This window comes from Fukomys damarensis, unplaced genomic scaffold (genome assembly GCF_012274545.1).
Source record: "Fukomys damarensis isolate Sample0158 unplaced genomic scaffold, DMR_v1.0_HiC HiC_scaffold_37, whole genome shotgun sequence".
NCBI lineage: Eukaryota > Metazoa > Chordata > Mammalia > Rodentia > Bathyergidae > Fukomys > Fukomys damarensis.
In genome coordinates this window covers 53,403,515-53,424,240 of record NW_022900949.1, presented here as the reverse complement: position 1 = coordinate 53,424,240, position 20,726 = coordinate 53,403,515, and the positions used below count along the sequence as shown (strand labels likewise).

At 42.1% G+C, this 20,726-nt stretch overlaps 1 protein-coding gene across 1 annotated transcript in view; it reads right to left on the bottom strand.

Moving 5' to 3' along the window:
- Positions 1-20,726, bottom strand: part of Clstn2 (calsyntenin 2) — a 141,035-nt gene that overhangs the window by 26,182 nt on the left and 94,127 nt on the right. The window contains exon 13 of the mRNA XM_010608225.1: positions 11,921-12,083. Within this exon, the coding sequence (XP_010606527.1) occupies positions 11,921-12,083 (163 nt within the window). The remainder of the gene's footprint in view (positions 1-11,920; positions 12,084-20,726) is intronic.

Below are 20,726 nucleotides of genomic sequence, written 5' to 3'. Positions count from 1 at the left end.
CTGCATAAAGAGAGAATGAATCTGGGCATGGATAGGTGCTCCTTTCCAGCTTCCCAGATGGCCTCTTACTTGTTTTGTTCTTATCTTAGAATAGCAGATCCATTAACTATCATTTACTGAGCATCAAATACATACCTCATCTCATGTGAGGTACTAAACATACATCATCTCCTTGAATGTTCATAAAGCCCCTGAGAGGTAAGTGCTCATTCTATATTTATCGATGGGTGAATTTAGTTTTAAAAGGGGAAGTATGTATCCAAAGGCCACACTGCAGGAAGTGGTAAAGTGTAGGTCCCTGTAATATGTGTATATCCATCCATGCACGGCACCGAGTAGGTGTCCTGGTAGTGCTGGCCAGCTAGCCGAGGCCAAAGTAGGACTGTGATCCTTCATCCTGCTCTCCTCCACTTCTCCCTCAGCAGCTCCATCCTTAAGGGCCATGCTTTGTGATTTTTTTTTGATGTTATGACATTTTCCTATGTATTTCCTCTTAGCAAAACACATTCATATTTTGTATTTTTTATTCAAAATGGGATGCCCTTTATTTATTAGTGACAAGGCTCCAGGAAATCAATTCAATTAGCATTTTGCAATGGGAGGCCAGCATAAAATATGAAATGTATGTGCACCCAATGGTGGTTGTGATGCAGGATTCCAAAAAATAACATAACATTGAAAAATCTCTGTTTAATATCTAGAGTATCTACACAGACTACATGGCTCCTATGTTAACATTTAAAATGAGAATAGTTATGAATCACTTTTCAATAGTTATGAATCAAGAATAGTTATGAATCATCAATTTCCTCCACAAAGAACTTTCTTTAATTGTTTGCAAACATGATTTTGGATTCCTGAAGCTAGATCGACACCCATTTTTAAAGCATTTTCTATATGCCTAGTATTTTGTTAGATTCAGTTAATTATAAAATTTGGAACATATTTTCAGAAGCTTATGTTGAATTGTACTTCATGTAGAGACACTGGTGAAGTAAACATATAAGAATAAATTGATAGTATAATAAATATTCTAAGGCAGTGCATAATTTATGTTCAAGTAAGTGATATAGATGATATGTGAAATAGGTTAGAGGGGCAAAATAGCCACCATTTGTTAGGTCTGAATGTGGCAGGTTTCTTCATATGCTATTTTATGTATTCCTTAAATGGTGGGGTAGCCACTTGGAGATCTTAGTCTTCGTTCTCTGTTCTGTGTTTGTCTCATCTCCATTTAAACACACCTCTGGTCTGCCATAGGGAGGGGCACAGAGAAGTTTAAACTGTGTTCTTCATTGTGGTTTCCAGAAGCCTAAACCCTTAGGAGGCAGGGAAGACCAAGGAATGGATCTGCACTGGGGGGAGAATAGAGGAAAAGAATCTGGTTCCCCTAGATGAGGTGGGGGTGAGTGTGGCAAGGGGGAGGTGGAGAAGTTATGACATCAGAGTTGCAGAGGGAAGGCACCTGAAGCAATTTCCTCAGCAAGCACATGTGCTGCCGACAGGACCTGCTGGCCTGGCATAGCTGGGCAGATAGATCACAGATGGACTTACAGAGAGCATGAGGAGCAGCAGAGCTATTAGTGTACCCCAAAGAAGGCAGGGAAATACCAGGTCAGCTGCCAGTTCTGAAGGACCATTTATGAGCGTGGTTCACCAAAAACAGTGGGACACTTGCATGGGAAGGTGCCTTGGCCTCTTCAATACCCTAGCACGATGTAACACCCCGCCTTTTCTCTTTGCGAGTTGAGATTCTCGCTTGCTCTATTTAGAACTCCTTTTACCGAGTACAAGGTTTGATAACATGCCCAGAGCCACCTAGTCAGAAATGAGTGAAGCCAGAATTCAGACTTGGGGCTTGCCCTTTCTCCATCCCTTGTCCTGCACATCACATAAGATCTGTCTGGGGAGGGTCAAGGAGGGCTTCTCAAAGAAAGGCAGATTGGGACTGATCTGATGCTGGGGTCAATGCCTAAGTACACTGGGCCCTGTAGATGCCAAATGGTCTCGGCGGTGACTCCCAGTGATGTGTGTCAAGTTTGCTGAGAGACACAATTATCTGGAAAAACAGTAGGGCAGTTGGCCCTCTCCATCCCTAGATTCTATGTCCACAGATTCAACAAATTGTGTATGTTTTTGTGTGTTTTTGTTTTTTTGGTACCAAGGATTGAACTCGGGTCCTTGTGCTTGCAAGGCTGGCTGCAGAACTGCTGAGCTAAATCCCAGCCCTTCCACAAATTGCTTATTGAAGACATTTAAAAATATTTTTTTAATTTTCATCAACTTTCTTTCTTCTTGTTGTCATTCTGTACATAATACAGTACAAAAGCTATTGCATAGACTTTACATTATACCAGGTATAGTAAGTAATAGAGATACCCTGAAGTATACAGGAGGGTGTGTATAGGTTTTGTGCATATACTGTAATGTTTTATACAAGAAACTTCAGCCTTTCTGAATTTTGGAATCTACAGAGTGTCTGAATGAATGGCCTGTAGATACTGAGGGGCAGCTATATTTTGCAAACGTGATTTATGCACCCTGTCTGAGCCTAAGCCAGAGCTCGCACTGGGAAATAAAGAGAGCTATATATCCATCCCTCATCTCCTCAGCTTTCTTCCATCTCAGAGGTGGGGACTCGTTACTATAAATGCAGCCTGCAAGTCAGTAAAATTCATTTTCTTCTAAACATAATTTGAAGTAAATTATCTATGGAATGTGAATGCATGAAGTCTCCTCCCTGTACAAGGTGTGTCCAGGACACCTCTCCTGACTTTTTCTGCTGTCATTCCCACTGCTATTTAGTCTAAGAAACACACAGGAAAGAGTGGGGGCTATGTTCTCTTTTGCTGGAGTTAGATACTGCTCTGTACAAGGCTGCTCGATGGGGATACCCCTCAATGAACACAATTTCATGGATGGTTGGGTGTCAATTTTGAGCAATGCAAATGGCAAGGCTGTCTGAAATCTCGCTTTCTCTTATTTCTTCATTTCGGACATGGAGACACCCTTGGAACACAAAGCCTAAGTGAAGTGTGTAATAGAGCCCCAGAAGCTGCTGCTTTAAAAATTCTGCCCACACAACCTTGAGGGACACTCACGTAGCTGTAGGTCACAGGTGATTGCAGAGAAAAATGGTCTGTCGACATCGTCGTCCACGACGCTTTCTCAGCAGGCTTTCTCAGCCCTTTCACTTTTATGTGCCATGTTTCCTGCTTTCCCAGCAAACGTTTTTTATGACATTATAGTGAGCAGAACATATGAGTTAGGGATGATCTCAAACATCAACACTCTGGAGTTGGGGACCTAAACTCATGGAGTTGTAAGGTCTCTCATAGACATCACAATATTGCTTTCATTGTCCTGATGAAAGAACAGAGTCTGAGAAAAGCAAGACTCTTCAAAGACACAGGGAAGATGAACAACAGTTGTGAACTGTGAGGTTGTGAAACTCCTCTACTGACTCCATGGTCAGCATCTGCACCCCAGACTATGATGTCTTATGAGCCTGTAGTTCTTTTTTTTTTTCTTGTACCCAGGATTGAACTCAAGACCTGCGCTTGCCAGGCAGATGCGGTGTCACTGAGCTAAATCCCTGGCCCGGCCTATCGTTATTTTTTAAGCCTCAGCTTGACTTTGCCTAATCTGTGGGGAAAATGCCAAAAACGTTTGGGCAAATGATTTGACCTCAGATTCCAAAATCCTCTGGCCTTCCTTACTTGGTTGTCAAGGTTTATCAGGCTACTTAATTGTGTCATCCCTCTTGTACAACTATGCATTCAGATTTCGGCTCTATATGACCCTTGATGGCATGCTTATCTTCTCTAAGTCCTAGTTTCCTCATATGAGAAATGGGGATATCATTATACCTGTAGCATAGGGTAGTTGTGAGGTAGAAGGAGAGCCCAGCTTGGTACAGTGTCCAGTATAGTGAGCGAGTGAAATGTGGGGACAGGGATAGTGGAGTGAGGTGCCCAGGAACCCTGAGATGAGATGTTCCGTGTGAGTTTCCTGTTTAATTTTTTCAGGGGTCTTTCCCCTCCTTCAGCATGTCTCTAAGGGACACTGAAATTATATTGTTTGCTTTAAGACTGTCCTCAAACTCTCCAAGTAATATAATACTCATAATAAGAAACAAAGTTAGAGTTATAATTTAAACTTTTTACAGACATGATTCACCGAAATTTAAACCAGATTGCACCTCTGTTGTCTTCAAATCAGTTTGCAGCCCTATGTCAAATTGACTCCAAGGCCTAGAACAATCTTTTCCTGATTTTTAAGTGTGCATAATACTAAATTCAGACACTCTGTTAGGCACCTCTTTGTGTCAGACTGGGGCACATACCTTAATAAAAACAGGCTCAAAGCTAGATTCTAGTACAGCCAACATTAATTATCTAATTTTCCCAGATCCTGGAGCCTGAGAATTGGGTTGACAACAGACAGTCCTTGCCCTCTGCAAACTTTCAACTGAATGGGGGGGGTGGTAGAGATCTGCATTAACAACTCCAAGGGGATATATCCCAAAGGATGCCTCAGGCACACTGGTTTACAGAGTGAGTTCCACAGTGAAATAATGCTGAGAAACATAGCTAAGTAGTGTCTACAGAGGATGCTTTCCTAGGGTGCCTTAGAGAGCTTTCAATAAGCAAAGGCCCATCATGGCTCTCTAATGTGGAGGGACAGGGGTGATGTATGCTGCACTTCTCAACCTTGACCTTGACCCGCTTATGAAAGGGGCATCCTGTGGAGCTGGAGCTTCACAAAACCCTCCCCAGGGAATGCTGTTTGACTGTAAGGCAGACTGTGAGAGTATGTGGTATGTGCCTCTTTCCCCCAACAGCAGAGACCCTGGGGTGGGGGAGTAGTTTCAAAACAGACTTTATTGTGAGAAATTTGATCTAAATGAGACCAAGCTTATTAAGTGCTAGCGTGTATCCCAAATGTCTGCAATAATGTCAGTGTATGGCAGAAAAAGGACCTGAAAGCAAGCAACAGATCTCAGAGCCACATGCGGCTCCCATTCTACTATCTGAGGATCATGTGCTATCGATGACTACACCTCTCAGGGTGAGGGGAGGCTAGTTCTGTGTTTTTACTCCTTCTGGGCCATTTCTATTCTTTTCCTTGACTCTTCCCAAAAGCTACAGTGAGGGTTCCTTATGTGACCCTTACCACCTCCTGAGTTTTAGAAACATTAACTCTCAGTCTCATGCTGCCTCAGCAGGAGTAAGAGTCAGCAAGGACAGGATCTAGGGTAGAAGCTGTCCTCATCTAAGAACAGTGGATGTCATCAAGAGTAGGCAAGGCCGGGCTTCCTATGAAGGCTAGGGTCCCGAATATGGGAGGGGCGTCCCTGGGCAGAGACAGGGATGAGCTCATCACAAGGGGTAAAGCCACAGGTAAGGAACTCTGTAATGAGATCCACCAAGAATAGCCAGGGACCGGACAAGCGGCAGGATGGTGTCTCCCTAGACATACGCCTGGAATGGTGCTTCTTCAAATATGTTTGGCTATTTCAGTAAAAGAACTCCTTCCGAGACAATCTAACACAAGCTAGGTAAAACAAGCTGCTTTTGTCAGAGTGGGGAGTAGTGTTTCCTAGAAACCGCAGGATTCCCTAGGCCAGTGGCCTGGCATGATCAGCAGCCTTTCTGATTCACTTCCTTGCAGAGCTGGCTTACAGTACCTTGGTGGTTAGGCCCAGAGAACAAGCAGATGTGAGCATACAATTTTTATTGTTTATGAGCAGAACTTGAACTTTTGTTGTTACAAATGGGATGAGTAAGAAATGTGAGGAAAGGGATGTTAATTTTCTAAGTAATATCCTCCCCTACTGTGACCTGCTATAATTTGAGTTTGTCCTCCATGGGTTTTGGGGCTGGAAATTTAGTCTCTGGAGAGGCAGTGTTGCAAAGAGATGGGAGCTTTAAAATGTGGAGCTTCATGGGTGGTCATAGGACAGGTCCCTCACTGACTTCTGGCTTTCTGTCTCCCTATACGATCTCTCCCACTTACACTTGTCTCATCATTGTGATAAAATCCACCACGAGGTGACATAGTTTTGAGAAAGGGGGATGCATAAGAGCCAGAACAATGCTGTTTGGACCTTCAGTCTCTCAAGTTGTGAGTTAAATAAACTTCCTTTTTAATATAAAGAACCCAGCCTCAGGTACTGTATTGCAGTAACAGAAAAAGAACAATACATGATACCTAGAGAAGCAAGGATCCTGGTATTTGAACAGAAGCAGCAATGTCTGAATCAGCACAGAGTGGCCTTGGCTGTGAGAGGGGGTCTCATTCCATGCTGAGAGTACTGTGTCACCCTGGGCACACAAATGATGGCATTATACACAGGTAAGCTAGGTAGAAATATCTTAGACAGTCAGATAGGGCTGAGCCCTCAAGAGAGTCAGGATAAAGGTGAAACACACCACAGCTGCACTGGAAACACATTGGCTGCAGACCAGGCCTCAAGATAAAGACAAGATGACCAGATCTACATACTTCCTCAAAGAACAAACACTGAACCTAATGAAGTCTAGGGAGACATCAGCCACTCTGTAAATTGGGGCTCCCCAGGCTACCCACTTGGGTCCCTCTCCTGCTCCTCAGGAGCTTTCTTATCAATAAATATCTTCCCCTTAACCTCTGTTGTTCTTAGGACTCATTCTTCGATTTCGAGAGAATAAGAACTCAGCGTATCATATAGTTGGAAGATATAATATTTCACATTTCATCTCCAGTATAATTTTCTGTAACAATGGCAATGCGGTTGCATCAGCTATATAGAGGAAGGAGACCTCTCATGATGCAATGCCTATTCTGGCTGCCAAAGTCTTTCTCCACAATTATGAGACACTACATGCTCTAGGCTTACTGGCAACATTTCTTAAGTGCAAATGAAGTCTCAGTTTTTTAATTACTGGAAAAATACCAACAAAAATGAAGTTCCACTGAACTGGCTTTCAACTTCAATTCACTAACAGGACACAGTAGGCTAATTGGGGCTGCAGAACAGTGCCCAGCAACAGTGCTGGAGACAACTCCCAGGAGAGCCCAGCAACAGCTGCTATCAAATCATCTTCCACTCCCATTGTTAAACTCAGATTGGAAATTTCACAGATGAGAACTAGTTCCCTTGCCAACTTCAAAAGCACCTGAAAAGCTCCCCACAACTGCAGGACCAAAGGCAATTAGACTTTCACTCAGAGAGCTTATCCTATGTATACAAGTGGGTGGCAGAAGGTTTAGAAACATGTGGAGGTCAGGGCTATATTGCAGGCCATTAATTTCACAGTGCTTCATCTTATTGAAAGATCTTTTGATGCATCTATTCCAGACAAAAATGTAGCTCCAAGAAAGATGTAGGTATTCATGGGAACTGAAACCCCTTAAGAAGGCGGTATGATGTCCCAGGGTTTAGGCTGCACTCCTTTTTCCAGCTTCTTCTCCATTCCTTCTGGTCCATGAATGTTCTAGCAGTAGGAACCCTGAGTATGTCCAGACCAAGCTTCTCTGTTGCTGATCTGTGAAATCCTACTCATCCTATCAAGACTATTTTTTAAAAGGTTTTCACAGAATTTTTTCATCTTCTCAAACTTTGTAGATATGCTATCAATCTTCTCAGGGAAGATGCCGAAATCTGTATAGCCAAAAAGAATGCACATTCAGGTTCCCGCCCTGCATTTCAGGGCCCACTTTCCAAAGCCTGGCTTCTGCCTGACAATTCTCCAGCCTCACTAACTTTCTTTCTGCCCCTTAGATGGACCTGGTAGGGCAGGATCCATGTGGGAGGGTCAGTCCTGGGGGAAGGGTTACAGTCAGGACATACAGGGAGTGAGGAAAGCTGAGACCGCAGAAGCTAGAGCATGCGGAAGCCTTCTAGACTGTCTGAAGTGTTGTGCTCAAATGAAAGGAAAGAGGAGGGTATGGGGGAGACACAATGAGATATTCAAAAATCTACATGTTCATTCAATAAAACATGCCAACCATACAAGATGTGCCCAGAACCTGCTCCTTATCATAACTCTGTATGGTAAATTATATTCTCATTTTAGAAAACAAAATTGAAGCTCAGAGAAGTTAAGGATCCTGCAAGGTCCACGTAACTGGTAGTGGCAGAGATGAAATTTGACTCAAACTCAAAATTTTCTGACTTCAAAGCTTAAATTATTTTCACTGCTCTTTGGATGGTCACTTAAGGTCATATATGGCAAGTGGAATGCAGCAGTTTTGTTTTTCTTTGACCACAAGGTTGTTGGAATCTCAAAAGGTTAAAGATTTATAGCATTTGCATCAGTACACATCAGCTCCTGCCTTTTCTGTAACACACAATTACACCAACAAAATGATCAAGTAATAACACGTAGCAATGAGCCACAGTGAAAAAAGCATAGGTATTGGAGACCTGGGGTGAGAAAATTTGAGTAAGTCAGAGCCTTGCCTTACTTGTCCACAAATTGGGACCAATCACACTTCTCACAGGATTGTGAACACCTCTCTGTATGTGGAAGGTCTCTTTGCAACAGTAGTCTTAAAGCTTCTACCAAGGAATGACATAAGGCACTTCCATGCACAGTTAAATAGGCAGAAGAAGACATGACCATACCTGCTCCCAAGGAAGAGCAATCCTATACTTGTGAATACTCTAGTGCTCGTTCTTTCTACCAAATAAACACACACACAGGCTTTATATCTTTGAAATACATTTTGCAGAATGGCTTTTAAGTGAACTGTAAACATATATTAGGACTGGTATTTAGGGAGTGGCAATGCCTTCATCAGATGCATCCCGAGGGAGATACTGGAGAAGGAAACATCTTCTGATGAATGGAGTCAAGGGCCTCAAAGAATGTTCTCTGTCTGCATGTCATCTGCCTAAATGCATTTCTGAACTGTTATGGATCAAGACTGTTGTATTTCTAGTTCTTCCTCCTTCTCAGCAGAAGTGCTTTTTTGGTTATTCTGTCTCATTCCATTGTTTTATAGTGGTGCGTGGTGTGGTGGTGGTGGTGGTAGTGGTAGTGATAGTGGTGTGTGTGTGTGAGTGTGTGTGTGTGTGCACTGAAAGGAGATATCATAGTTGTGGTGGTAGTGAGTGATTTTTCCTATCATTGTCAGTGTCAGGTCTCCAGATCAAGTAGAGCCACATCTCCATCTGCTCTACAGTTTCTTCTGGGTCTCCCACTGAGGAAGAGGTCACTATGAGTCATTCAGATTGATTGGACATTGAGCTTGGACCAGCAATAGGTGAGACTTTTGGGTTGTCTCACTTAGGAAGAGTGGGCACCTTGCTTATGTAAGGAGAATCAACAAATATTTATCAGTGGTGTGGACAAACTGTTGTTTATCAATACTATTTGTTCATAAATATCTTGAATATTTCTCCCAGATATCTTTGTAGATATCACTTTCCACCAATGTTGAAAGTAGCTGTGGCCATTTTACTTGCTTTGGCCAATAAAATGTGAATAAAATGATTGGCATCCCCAGTAGGTAGAAGATTTTAAAACTTGTGCACAATTTCCTATACTTTCTTTTCCTATTTCTGGATATTTCAAGATATGGCTGCACTATTTGCTTGGGTCCTACACTGAAGAGAAAAGAGAAGAGAAGAACCTCTATTGATTTGCAGTGAATATTAAGTGAGAATCATTTAAATTAACTTAGAATTGGGACTTGTTTGTTTCTGCAGCAAAACTTGGCCCATTCTAATTTACTTAAGGATTATCCTAATTTTTTATACAACTACTTTATATTTGGTAGGACTCTTTCTCCACTCTAGGAAGTAGGCATAAAAGGCAGGATAATGGTACTTGCAGCTGGCCTTGCAGAGGTGGGCAGGTTTCTGTAATAGGCTGGGGCTGATGTGGTTTCTGAGGTCCTCTGGGGAGAATCACAGTAAGGTTCATGGGGTGCCATGACTTGGGTCTTCTTTCCTTATGGGCATTCTTCAGGTATGTCCAGTAATATCCATAGTAGTAGCTGGGGCTGTGAGCCACACTAAGGGACAGCATTCTTTCAGAGATGCGTTGAATGGTTCATGATTTCTGTGTAACCTCTAAATCAGAACCTTGGTATACCAATTAAGTTCATGATCTTCTGCTAAGTGACATAATCTCCTTTCCTGATAACCTAGAAAAGCCTGGTGTACTGAAGAAACTCTCATTGCTACATTTTATTGAAATTCTTAATGAGCAATTCTCTATTATATGGTTGATGCCAGACATCAAGCAGGTGGCCTCAGCTCATGAGCATCTTCTCTTCTTTCACCTTTATCTCCTTTTTGAGTTTTGTATCCTCAGTGCTTGTCAGCAGCATTATATACTCTTCCATTTTCTGTACCATGTCCAGAAGTCATTCTTTGTCTAACTAGAGGGCCTATGGATTTGCTCTTGGGTCCGCTGGCCCTCAGCAGACATATTATTACACTGATGCCCCTCCAAATTCTCAGTGTGATGGTGAAGCTTGATTGTGTCAAGTTCATTGGCTTGGGAGCCACCCATGGGACTGGTGGAGCACACTGCTGGGTATGTCTGCGTGGGTTATGAAGGCACGACCTTGGGTACCATCTATGGTCCCTGGCCTTTTCCTCTTTGGTGCTGTTTCCCTGCTCTGCTTCCTGCTGGGAGGCAGCTTTTCTCCACCGTGACCTTCCACATACTTTTTCTGCTTTGGGGCCAGCCAGCTAACCATGGAATGAACCCTGTGAAACCATAAGCCAAATAAACCTCTCTTCCTTTGAATTGTGGTTGCTAGGTATTGTGTCTCACAAAATTAACTAATGTACACAAGTTTTGTGGATGGATAAAACTGTTTGAAAAAATTGTATGGAACACTTGCAGACTTTTTTTGTCATTATTACCTAAGCAATATAATATAACAAAGATTTATGTAGTATTTACATTGTGTTAAGTGTAACAAGAAATCCAGGGATGATTTAAAATACACGAGAAAATTTACATAGGTTCAACACAAGTACTGCACCATTTCAAGTATACTTGAGCATCTATAGACTTTGGTATTTACATGAGGCACTGGAAGCAATCCCCTGGGAATACTGACAGATGATTACACTGTAGCCTACTTCTTTTAGTCTCCTGTACTTCTTTTAGTCTCCCGTGGTGAATGGTTCAAGTTACAAATCTTGGAAGTTTTCACAGAATCTATCAATATAAGATTGGGTCAGATGTCAAATGACTAATCTGCTTATTTGGGAGCATCTTTCTTCTCTGCTCTTTCATTATACTAAAAAACTGAAAAACAAACAAAAATCTTAACTTTTTAGAGAACTGAAGCAAAGACTCTCCAGGTCTGAGTGAGAGTCAGAAAGGTCACATGCACTCATAGAAAGCTCACTTTCCTGCTTCCGAAAAGGAGATGGGCCTGGATTTGGGGATTAGGTGATCAGGGTTAGGTCCTAGGGCTGAAGCAACCTTGAAAATAGCCTGTTACCCTGTGGGGCAGCTTGCTTCCCACAACCATGGGCATTACTGAGCCTCATGAATAGAGGGTTGGGGAATTGGATGATTTGTGTGGGGATAAAGGGAGATCGTTGGTTTTTGATCATCCTGGCATGCACCAGACCCAAATAGCAACTTTACCACAATATTCTACATTCAGCCTTTTCTCTGTACAACCCAATTGGAACCAGATAAAATTTCAGAATAATGAATGGCACTAGCAACTCAGAAACAAACATGACACTACACATGTTGATTTAAATAAAAATCTAGCCAAGTGTTTCATTATTATACAGATTTAGTGTCTGGATTGATACTTATAAGTCCTGTTTTATTAGTTAGTGCTGGCAACGTGTTTTGAGCTAACTCTTGTACCACTTGGTTTTCCTTTTCCTCTATCAGTATCTTTCATAGATTGTACAGAGAGCAGGGAGAAAGGTTCCACATAAGGTTACCTTGCCAACAAGCACCGACAGTAAGCTGCATAGCAATGTGGGATGGATGAATGGGCCAGTCGTTGGTCACCAGGTATGGTTCATATGTTGCTCCATCCATGTAGAGAGTGACCACAGGAAACTCCACATTGATGACATAGTAATGCCACTCTTTGTCACAAATCTAATGAAAAGAAGGGGAAGCAATGCTTAAAATCAAATATGCAATGCAACATCACACTTTTTAATTCTAATTACAAAATGAGAGAAGAGATTTTCAGGTCAAAAATTGTTTTTGCAGAGAATATAAAGAACATAATGATTGACATATACTGAGGTTATAGAAGCTCATTGTCAAACATGATGAGAAATTGCTTCTGGTGTTTCTGAGAATCCAATCATCAGGTAAATATATCACCCTTCAGAATTCAGAGGATTGACTTCAGGATCTCCTGTGGATACCAAATCTGCTAATTCTCAAGAACCTCAAATGATAGTAAAGTATTTTCATATAATCTATGTATATTCTCCCATATACATTAGGGCATCTTTAGATTACTTATAATACATAATACAATGTAAACATTATGCAAGTTTTTGTTATGTATTATTTACAGAGCAATGACCAGAAAAGTCAGAGCAGATGCTTTGGTCCCTCCTCTCCTCTCCTCTCCTCTCTCCTCTCCTCCCCTTCCCTCTCCCTTTTTCTCTTTCTTTCTTTCTTTCTTTCTTTCTTTCTTTCTTTCTTTCTTTCTTTCTTTCTTTCTTTCTTTCTTTCTTTCTTTCTTTCTCCATACTGGGGATTGAACTCAGGGCCTTTTCACTGAGCTGCATTGCCATACATTTTTTATTTTTTATTTGAGTCAAGGTCTTTTCGCTAAGTCAATAAATTGGTTAAATCCACAGATACAGAGCCTACAACTACAGAGGCCCAACTGTATTTGACTATAGGCATGTTATCTTGGCCACAAAATTACCAGCTCTCTGGGCTGACAAGTATTTGGAAAATAGGTAGCAGTGTTAGTTTAAAACTCTCTGAATAAAATTGTCCTAGTTCTTTAGTAGAGAAAAAAATTCAATTGGAACAATTTCCCTAAGTTTGGGGGTAGATATGGCTATAAAACAGGTATAAGATTGAAAGTAGAAGTAAAGATGAAGATAAGGGAGGGAAAGGGTAAAGAAAAGAGAGAGGGAGAAAAGGAAATGGAAGAGGAAAGAATGAGGAGCTAGAAAGGAGCAAGAGGAAAGGCCATTAAGGAAGAAGACAAAGAAGGAGTTGGGTCCCCAATCCTTTGTGTCTATTTAAAAGCTTCTCTGACGAGCTGGTATAAACCCATGGACCTTTCAACTGAAAGAAAATAACTTCCAGTGGAGTTAGTCTTCTTAGTAGAACTCAGCTCCTCCCTGCCCTGTACCCGAGAAGGAAAAGAAAGTTGACAAATGGAAGCTCCTGAGCTGGATTTGGTGGAGGCCACTGAGTCACACATGTCCTCTCATAGGAACCCAAGACTTCTGCTCATAGGGCTTGGAAACAGCCTTGATGGTTTGGTGAGAGATATTGGTTAGAGATGTTGGTAGAGGATGGATTCACAATCTCTGACCTAAAGAGAATGAGTTATAGATAACGATCCAAAATAGGAGTCAACCCTAGCATGCCTCAGGACAAGAAACAAGAAGCTTAAGAGATAACAAGACTGGAGAATAGTGTCACCAGCTCCTGACCCTGTACGTGTGTACCTTGGAGACATACTGGACTCTCTCCTTTACTCTCTGCACTCCCTCCGGCCCATGGAGTCTTCCTCTGAAATGTCTCTCATTGGCATCACCTCCATCGGGCCTGCTATCTTTTGCAGGGGAGACAAATGAATTTTTCGTGAAGGTGACCCCAAGGTGAGGGCATCAAAGCGCCCCCTATCCTACTCTGGAGTAAATGTACTGCTTCTCATGAATAGATAATACCAACAGGGATCTTAAATGATCTTTTTCCTTTCGTTTTGAAATAAGACTTTTTTCCTTAATGTTCTTTTTATATTGTCCTGTCTCGTGTCTCAAAAAATTACTCTTTTTGAAGACCATTAGCCTGATAAAGTCTAATGAATATTTTATGGGACTTTGGAAGGTAAACTGAAGGGGTCCAGGCAGATCACTCCAGTCTTGTACTATTTAGTGAGAAGCCCTGCCTCAGTTTATATTCCTCTCCTGCTGAATGTCTCGGACCACACCCTGGTTAGGTACAGCGTTGTTGAGCTCAGCCTATGATCTGGGAGGGATGACCTGGCTTCAAGGGGTGAAACAAAGCAAGACCTGAAGACAGAGTGTAGGGCCGAGGGAAGATTGGGGGAACTAAGGAGCATATCTGAATAGAGCTCCCAGTTGAAGGAAGACTATTGTGCCTGGAGTTGGAATTTACAGTTGAAGATAGCCAGGGAGCAGAGGAAGCCTAGAATATGGTTCACATCCTGGGGATGTTCCTAGAGACATCTGGAAGCCTGTGGTCAGGCCCCAAGTGACAGTGAGGTACCTCTGAACATACCCCATGCTCTGCAGATTGTACACAGAGCACCAAAAGCCAGCCAGGCACACATGAAGGGGTCTCCTGTCCTGGCCCCCATTACCATTCTCACAGCAATAGCCACTTTCTCCATGTGACGAGCAGGGTATCTCTGTGTTTCAGCTGATTCTACGGTGCTCTGTGTCTGTCAAAGCTAGATGGAGAATGGCTCTCTGGCTTTCTTTATTTCATAACACTTAGCACTTTGGTGAGACAAAAGATTCCAAGGAAAAAACAGTAAGTTCATTTCTTCACAGCAACCTAACTCTTTTCAACATTGCAGTTGTTTCTTAGGCACTTTTCCTTCAGGTTTGCTGGATTATGTTCCATTGATCAGAAACTTCCAGTGTCCCACATCTAAAGGGGATCCTGCACACTGAGCTGAACTTCTTGGGGAGAGAGGTCCATTCTCATTAGTATACCCAAGGCTCCCAGCAGCCTCCAAGTATGGTCCTATAATAACTTTCAACCTTGCTGGAAGATGGAACATTTTTATTCGTAGCATTCCTATAAACATCCTGTGAAGAAACAGTAGTTGGGAAAAGTCTATATGGATCACACTGTATAGCAATTTAAAAGTTTGCATGGATTCTTCAACATCAGCTTTAAAATACATTCAAAAACTTCATTCAAAATGGCTATGCAATATGGATAAGCTGCAAAATACTCAGCTACTCCCTTACCAGATATTAATTATCTACCAGTTATGACAAATGATGCTGTCATGAATTTCTTATTCATAAATCTATCTGAATTTCTGATCATAACCAAAGGAAAAACCCTGGAAATGGAATTACTGGGCCAAAGGTTGTAGCTATTTTTAAGGCCCTTGCTACATATTGTCACTGTTTTTCTGCCAAAGATTGTGCTTATTTATATTCCTACTCACAGGATATGAGAGCACTTATGAATTTACTTTTGCCACAGTAAGTACTAAAGAAAAAGAAATAAACACAGTACTAGAAATTTTAAAGGAGATCTATTTCGAACTCAGTTTAATGTGGCGTACAAAAGATGGCATCTGAAATCAAAAGGCAAGGTACTGTGTGTTTGAGGAGCAGCCTGAGTCAAGACGCAGAGGTAGGGAGGTGCCTCAAGAGGCCCTAATAAGTACCCCACAGTCCTTTAGTTAGTGCTTAGCTTATGCCTGTAGACTTCAGCAACCAAATAACCTATGCCAGCAGCTAAAAGAGATGCCCAATTAGGGCTTCATAAATGAGGATCTATGGTCAGAAAGAGACCTGTATTGACCTTCTGCTAGAATGGGACTAACAAAATAATCAGGCTAGAAGGGAGCAAATAATTGTGTCAATGTACACCTTCATAGTTCAACTAAAACAGAAGGAAACTGGGCAAAATGACCTTTCCTGGGGGAAGAGAGGAACTTTAATTCCTAACTGCCTGTGAATCACTGGTGAACCCAACTGGCAAAAAGCATTTCTCAGGCCATCTCCTGAGATGGCACTTATGGCCTTACCCAGGCCAAAGACTCTTTGCTTTCTGCACATTTGCAAATGCGTTTCTGTGTTAGGTACCTGTGGCTGCTATTTAGCTGGTGAGTGAGTTGGAGGCCAGAGATCCAAAAACCATTGTGGGGAAGGGTAGCAGGGACAATGCCAAAGGAGGTCTGAATTGGGCTGGCATTCCAAGGTGAGCTGGGACCAGAAGACTCTTTCATGGGGAGAACAAAGACCAGATGAAAGGTTATCTACATAGCTGCTAGCAGCTTGATCCAAATGCCATAGTAAGGAACTGCTGGAAGTTCTGATTTGGTTTCTCCAATAGTCAAATGGTTTTGAATGTAGCTACTAACAAGGTCATTCGCCTAGCAACTACTATGTATCAATTACTAATCTGCTAGGCGCTTCAAGAAACATAGTGCTACCCATGTTTATAGCAGCACAGTTTGGAATAGTTAAGTATTGGAAATAGTCCAAATGCCTATCAGCTGGTGACTGGGTAAAAAAAGATTTGCTTTTCTAATAAAATGGAGTACTACGCAGTCATAAAGAGTGTAAACTAGAGACATTTATAGATAAATGGATGCACATTGAGGTGATACTCAAGTGAAATAAATAGGACATAAATGTGTAAATACTGAATAGTTTCTCTGGTGTGAGAAACCGAAAGTGTGAATAAGGATCAAAATGTATAACAGATAATGTGAAATAGGAAGAAAAGGTCCAAAGGGGAAGGAGAAATGGGGTGGAGAGGGGTAGGAAAAGGAAAAATGAAAAAAGAAGGAAAAAACAGAAACAAAGCTTTTGTAAATAGGGATGGGTGGAGGTATGGAAGGGAGGAAAGGGGAATGGGAAAAAAACAAGAACCAAGAAATAATCATGTACAGGTACAAATTTCCAATGATGAATGTGATCATACAAGTATACCTAAAATGTACAAATAAACTTACAGGGAAATAAAGAGATACAGTGTTTATAAGATATGTCCTTTGCCTACAAAGTTTTCAATCTAACAGGGTGTACCAAATCTACTCCGATGTAATAGAACTGACATAGGTGTTGTAGCCTGGGTGTAAAGCACTGTGAGATCCCAGGCTATGATGAAATTTGTTCTGAGAGAAGGTGAAAGTTAGAGTGATGATTGAAGGATTGTTAAGATTTCATTAGGAATAGATAGACAGTGAAAAATAAATTCCAAGCTTGAAGCAGATACTTTTCATTCATTTGCTTTTTCTATTGTTAAAAGTACCAGGTTTGGGGCATACAGACATTCATTCTGCAGACATTTGCTATTGTACATATATTTAGAGAACAATAGCAAAAAGAAACCTGCTATTATGGAGCTTTCAGTCTAGTCATGGTATTGATAAAATACGTATCACACATTGTGAGTCACAGCTGTCACAAACTTGTCAAGATGCCAGGTTAACCAGGTGGAGAAGGGAGGGATGTCAGATGCATTGGTCTTGGAAAAGAGAGAAGAAGCAAAGACATGGAGGGTGGTCAGAAGGGCTTTGGGGAAGGTGAGGAGTATGAGGTAAAGGCTGCAAGGATAGCTTTGGAACTGAGGACTGAGGCCTTGGGTTGATTTTATTCCGAGGCTGGTAATAAGACTGGAAGTCTCTGGGTGGGAGGAAGGGGTGGTGGTCATAACAGCAATCGATCTTAGAGCATACTTAACATACTTTTCAGTTTGAAGCAGTCTTTCATATTCTTCCCTATGCTATTCAATCCTCATGGCAACCTTATAAAGTAGGAAGATTGCTTCCAATCCAGGTAGAATTTTGAAAAGCAAAAAGAAAGAAATGATATGGTTTCTTATCTCCAGGAACTTACAGTCTTATTGGGAGTTAGAAGTAACACACAGGCCACATGGGCTTCACATGTAGCTTCTCATCAGTTCATTTTACACACAACCAGGGGTTCGGCTTTACATATTACCAAATCTTGCACAGAGACTTAGCTCCTGATTAGTGGACTTGCATGCCAGATCTTCCCAGGATGGTCCCAACAGGATGTTCTGAAGACACTTGAAGTTCACGGTGCCCCAAGTCGAGTCCCCCCTGCACAAGCCTAGCCTGCTCTTTCTCTTGCGGTCCTGTCTCAGCAAAGTTTCCCTCATCTGATCTCTCATCCAAGCCACACTGCTGGGCATTGCTGTAGACTTCTCTCATTCCCCCTCCCTCCAATTGCTCTCCTGCCATGTTCTGACGTGTCTTCAATCTTGTTCACTCTCGCATCTCTGCCTTCCCTCCTTCTTAACATTTGTAATGCCGACTACAGAGGGCAAAGGCGTAGAAGGAGAGGTAGCTTATTAAAAAATTCTATGTGGGAAGGCTAAAGTAGAAGGCATCTGAGCAGGGCAGAGGGCCACTTGTGGCAGTGGGATGATGAGAGCGCTTTGATGTGAGTGTGAGTCAGGCAGTATGAGCATTCTGCTAGTGACTGGCTGCCCCGGGTTGGAGGCAGCCACAGGATAAGACAAAGTAGCAAAAGGAGAACGCAGGCGGGAGTCCCGAAAGCCAACTCTGGGGTTAGGGTTAAGTATCACACCTTCTTTATGGATTTCTGTGGAATTCTATTCTCGACCCTGGGGTAATAATCTTTGCAATCCTTCGTTGCCTCATTATGTAGTCAGAATAATGACAACAACATTGACTCATACAGTTGTGTCCATTGAACAAAAGCATCTATATTGCTCAGCACATACACTGAGGTTCTTGTAATATGTGACAGCTGAAGAAATAAAGCAAGAGAGCTAGAAAGAGAGCTCTATAGGTAGCAAATGCAAAAGGACCAAAGCTGAACTTGTGAGCTGACACTGATACTTGATAGGAGACTGTTGCCCACTTGGCCAGTGGGAATTTCAGAGCTGTTAAGGAAAAAGGAGTGGACTCCCAGGGTCCCTGCCCAAAGAGAATAAAGCTTGCACCTGCGAGGGGACTGCCTGCAACCTGGTTACTGGGAACAAGAAAAGCACCACACCTGACATAATAGACGCTAGCCAAGCACCATTCCTGGGTCTGCTCTATGCACAGGCATGAGTTCAAATGCACACAGCTGACATGCTGTGGAAACCCTAAACTCAGAAATTAGTGTAAAATGCACCAGTGAAGTCTTTAGGCCTTTGGCAAAGACAAATTCAAAACCTCTAGATAGAGATACACTTAGAATTGAGGGCTTCAGAAAGCCAATTCCTATTAGAGACAAATTCCAAGTAACCCCCCCAAAACAAACAAGCAAACAAAATACAACAAAGAAGCAATTCTCTTGTCAGAAAAAGACATGACAAGTTATCAAACTCATGTAACAGGACCTATAGAAAATGGAGGAAGGGAAAGGGAACAGAGGAAGACAGGGTTGAAAAGAACCAAATAAAAACTCCAGGAATGAAAGACACAGTTATTGAAACAAACAAACAAAATCAACAAATAGGATAAACAGAGATGAGAACACTGATAACAGAGCTAGTGAAAGGGAAGGCAGATGAGGTCATATAGAAAAATGAAAATGTTGATAAAGTTAAGACATATAGATTCTACAGACGAAAGAAGGATAAATTCCAGCAAACTTCCTGAAAGGCATGTGTGGCTGGAGATGAGAATATGTTCTAGCAGGCCTGTGTACCATGCTAAGGGTCATGTTATTTTATTTTAGTGCCTTGCATTCTGGGAAGTCATCCTTCAGCAGTCTTATCCTGCATTACATTCAGATGGTGATGGTTAATAGGTCTGCATAAATCCCTGTTCCTCAGAATGTGCTTGAAGAGTTGGTTGAAATTTCTTTCATGAAACAGAGAGCAATATAATCAAGGACTTGAAACTGTGCAAACCAGACTGTCATTACAGACTCGCAAGGCCCTTTGGACTCAGGCCACTATCATGGAATATGAGAAAAATGAAGTTTTGGTTAGAGCCAAGAGTAGCCTCCTGCCAAGGCCAGGATGCCACTCTTACTTGAAAATCTATTTAAGATCTTCCCAGGAGGTTGCCTGAACTTCTGAGTAGGCAGGAAGACAGACAGTGTGTGCTCTGTGAAGGTGGTTGTGACAGTTCAGAAGCACCTGCTGAGCTTCCTGTCAAAAGGCCACTGCTGACTCAGGGCTGTGAAGCCAGAGACCAGGAAACAGAAAAGGCATCCTGTGACAGAGACCACCGTACCCAAGGAACAGTTAGGCAAATCCCCAAAGTAAGCCTGAAAGCTGTCCTTGTAAATTGTGTTTGGAGCATATAAGTTAAACTGTTCAACACCCAGGATTTAAACTCCTCCATGGGAAGAGAAAGCACACCAGTCCTTATCACACACTGATGCTGTGCTGGGCACCCTGGCACCGTGACCATCAGATGTCTTTGCAATCAGTTGTTTATTTTTTATTATATTAATGTTTTTAAGCAGTGTCAGGCATCTATTTCCCACTGCTGAGTGACACCCATGGCAGATCCCTAAGTATTTCCAGCCATCATTTTCATGTAATAAGAAATCCACTTCATTCAGTCTATTATCTAATTCAAGGCCTCTTCCTTGCCAGCTTGGGGCTAGTCTGCAACTTCTTCAAAGCCCCAAGAACTGTGGGGGTGGTGTTGACAGATTGGAGTGGAAGCCAAAGATGACAGCAGAAAATCTTCTCTCACTGAAGCTTGGGCTGTGCATTCCCAGTACTCGGTCTCATCGTCCAGGGCAGGAGTGAGAAGAAGACATGAGGTATCCAGGGGAGATGAGGGCTTCATTCACTCTCACAGGGGACCATATTCTCCCCAGGCCCTTTCAGGCTTCCTTTCCCAACTAGGATTCTGTGAAATGCTGCCTTGTAAGATGT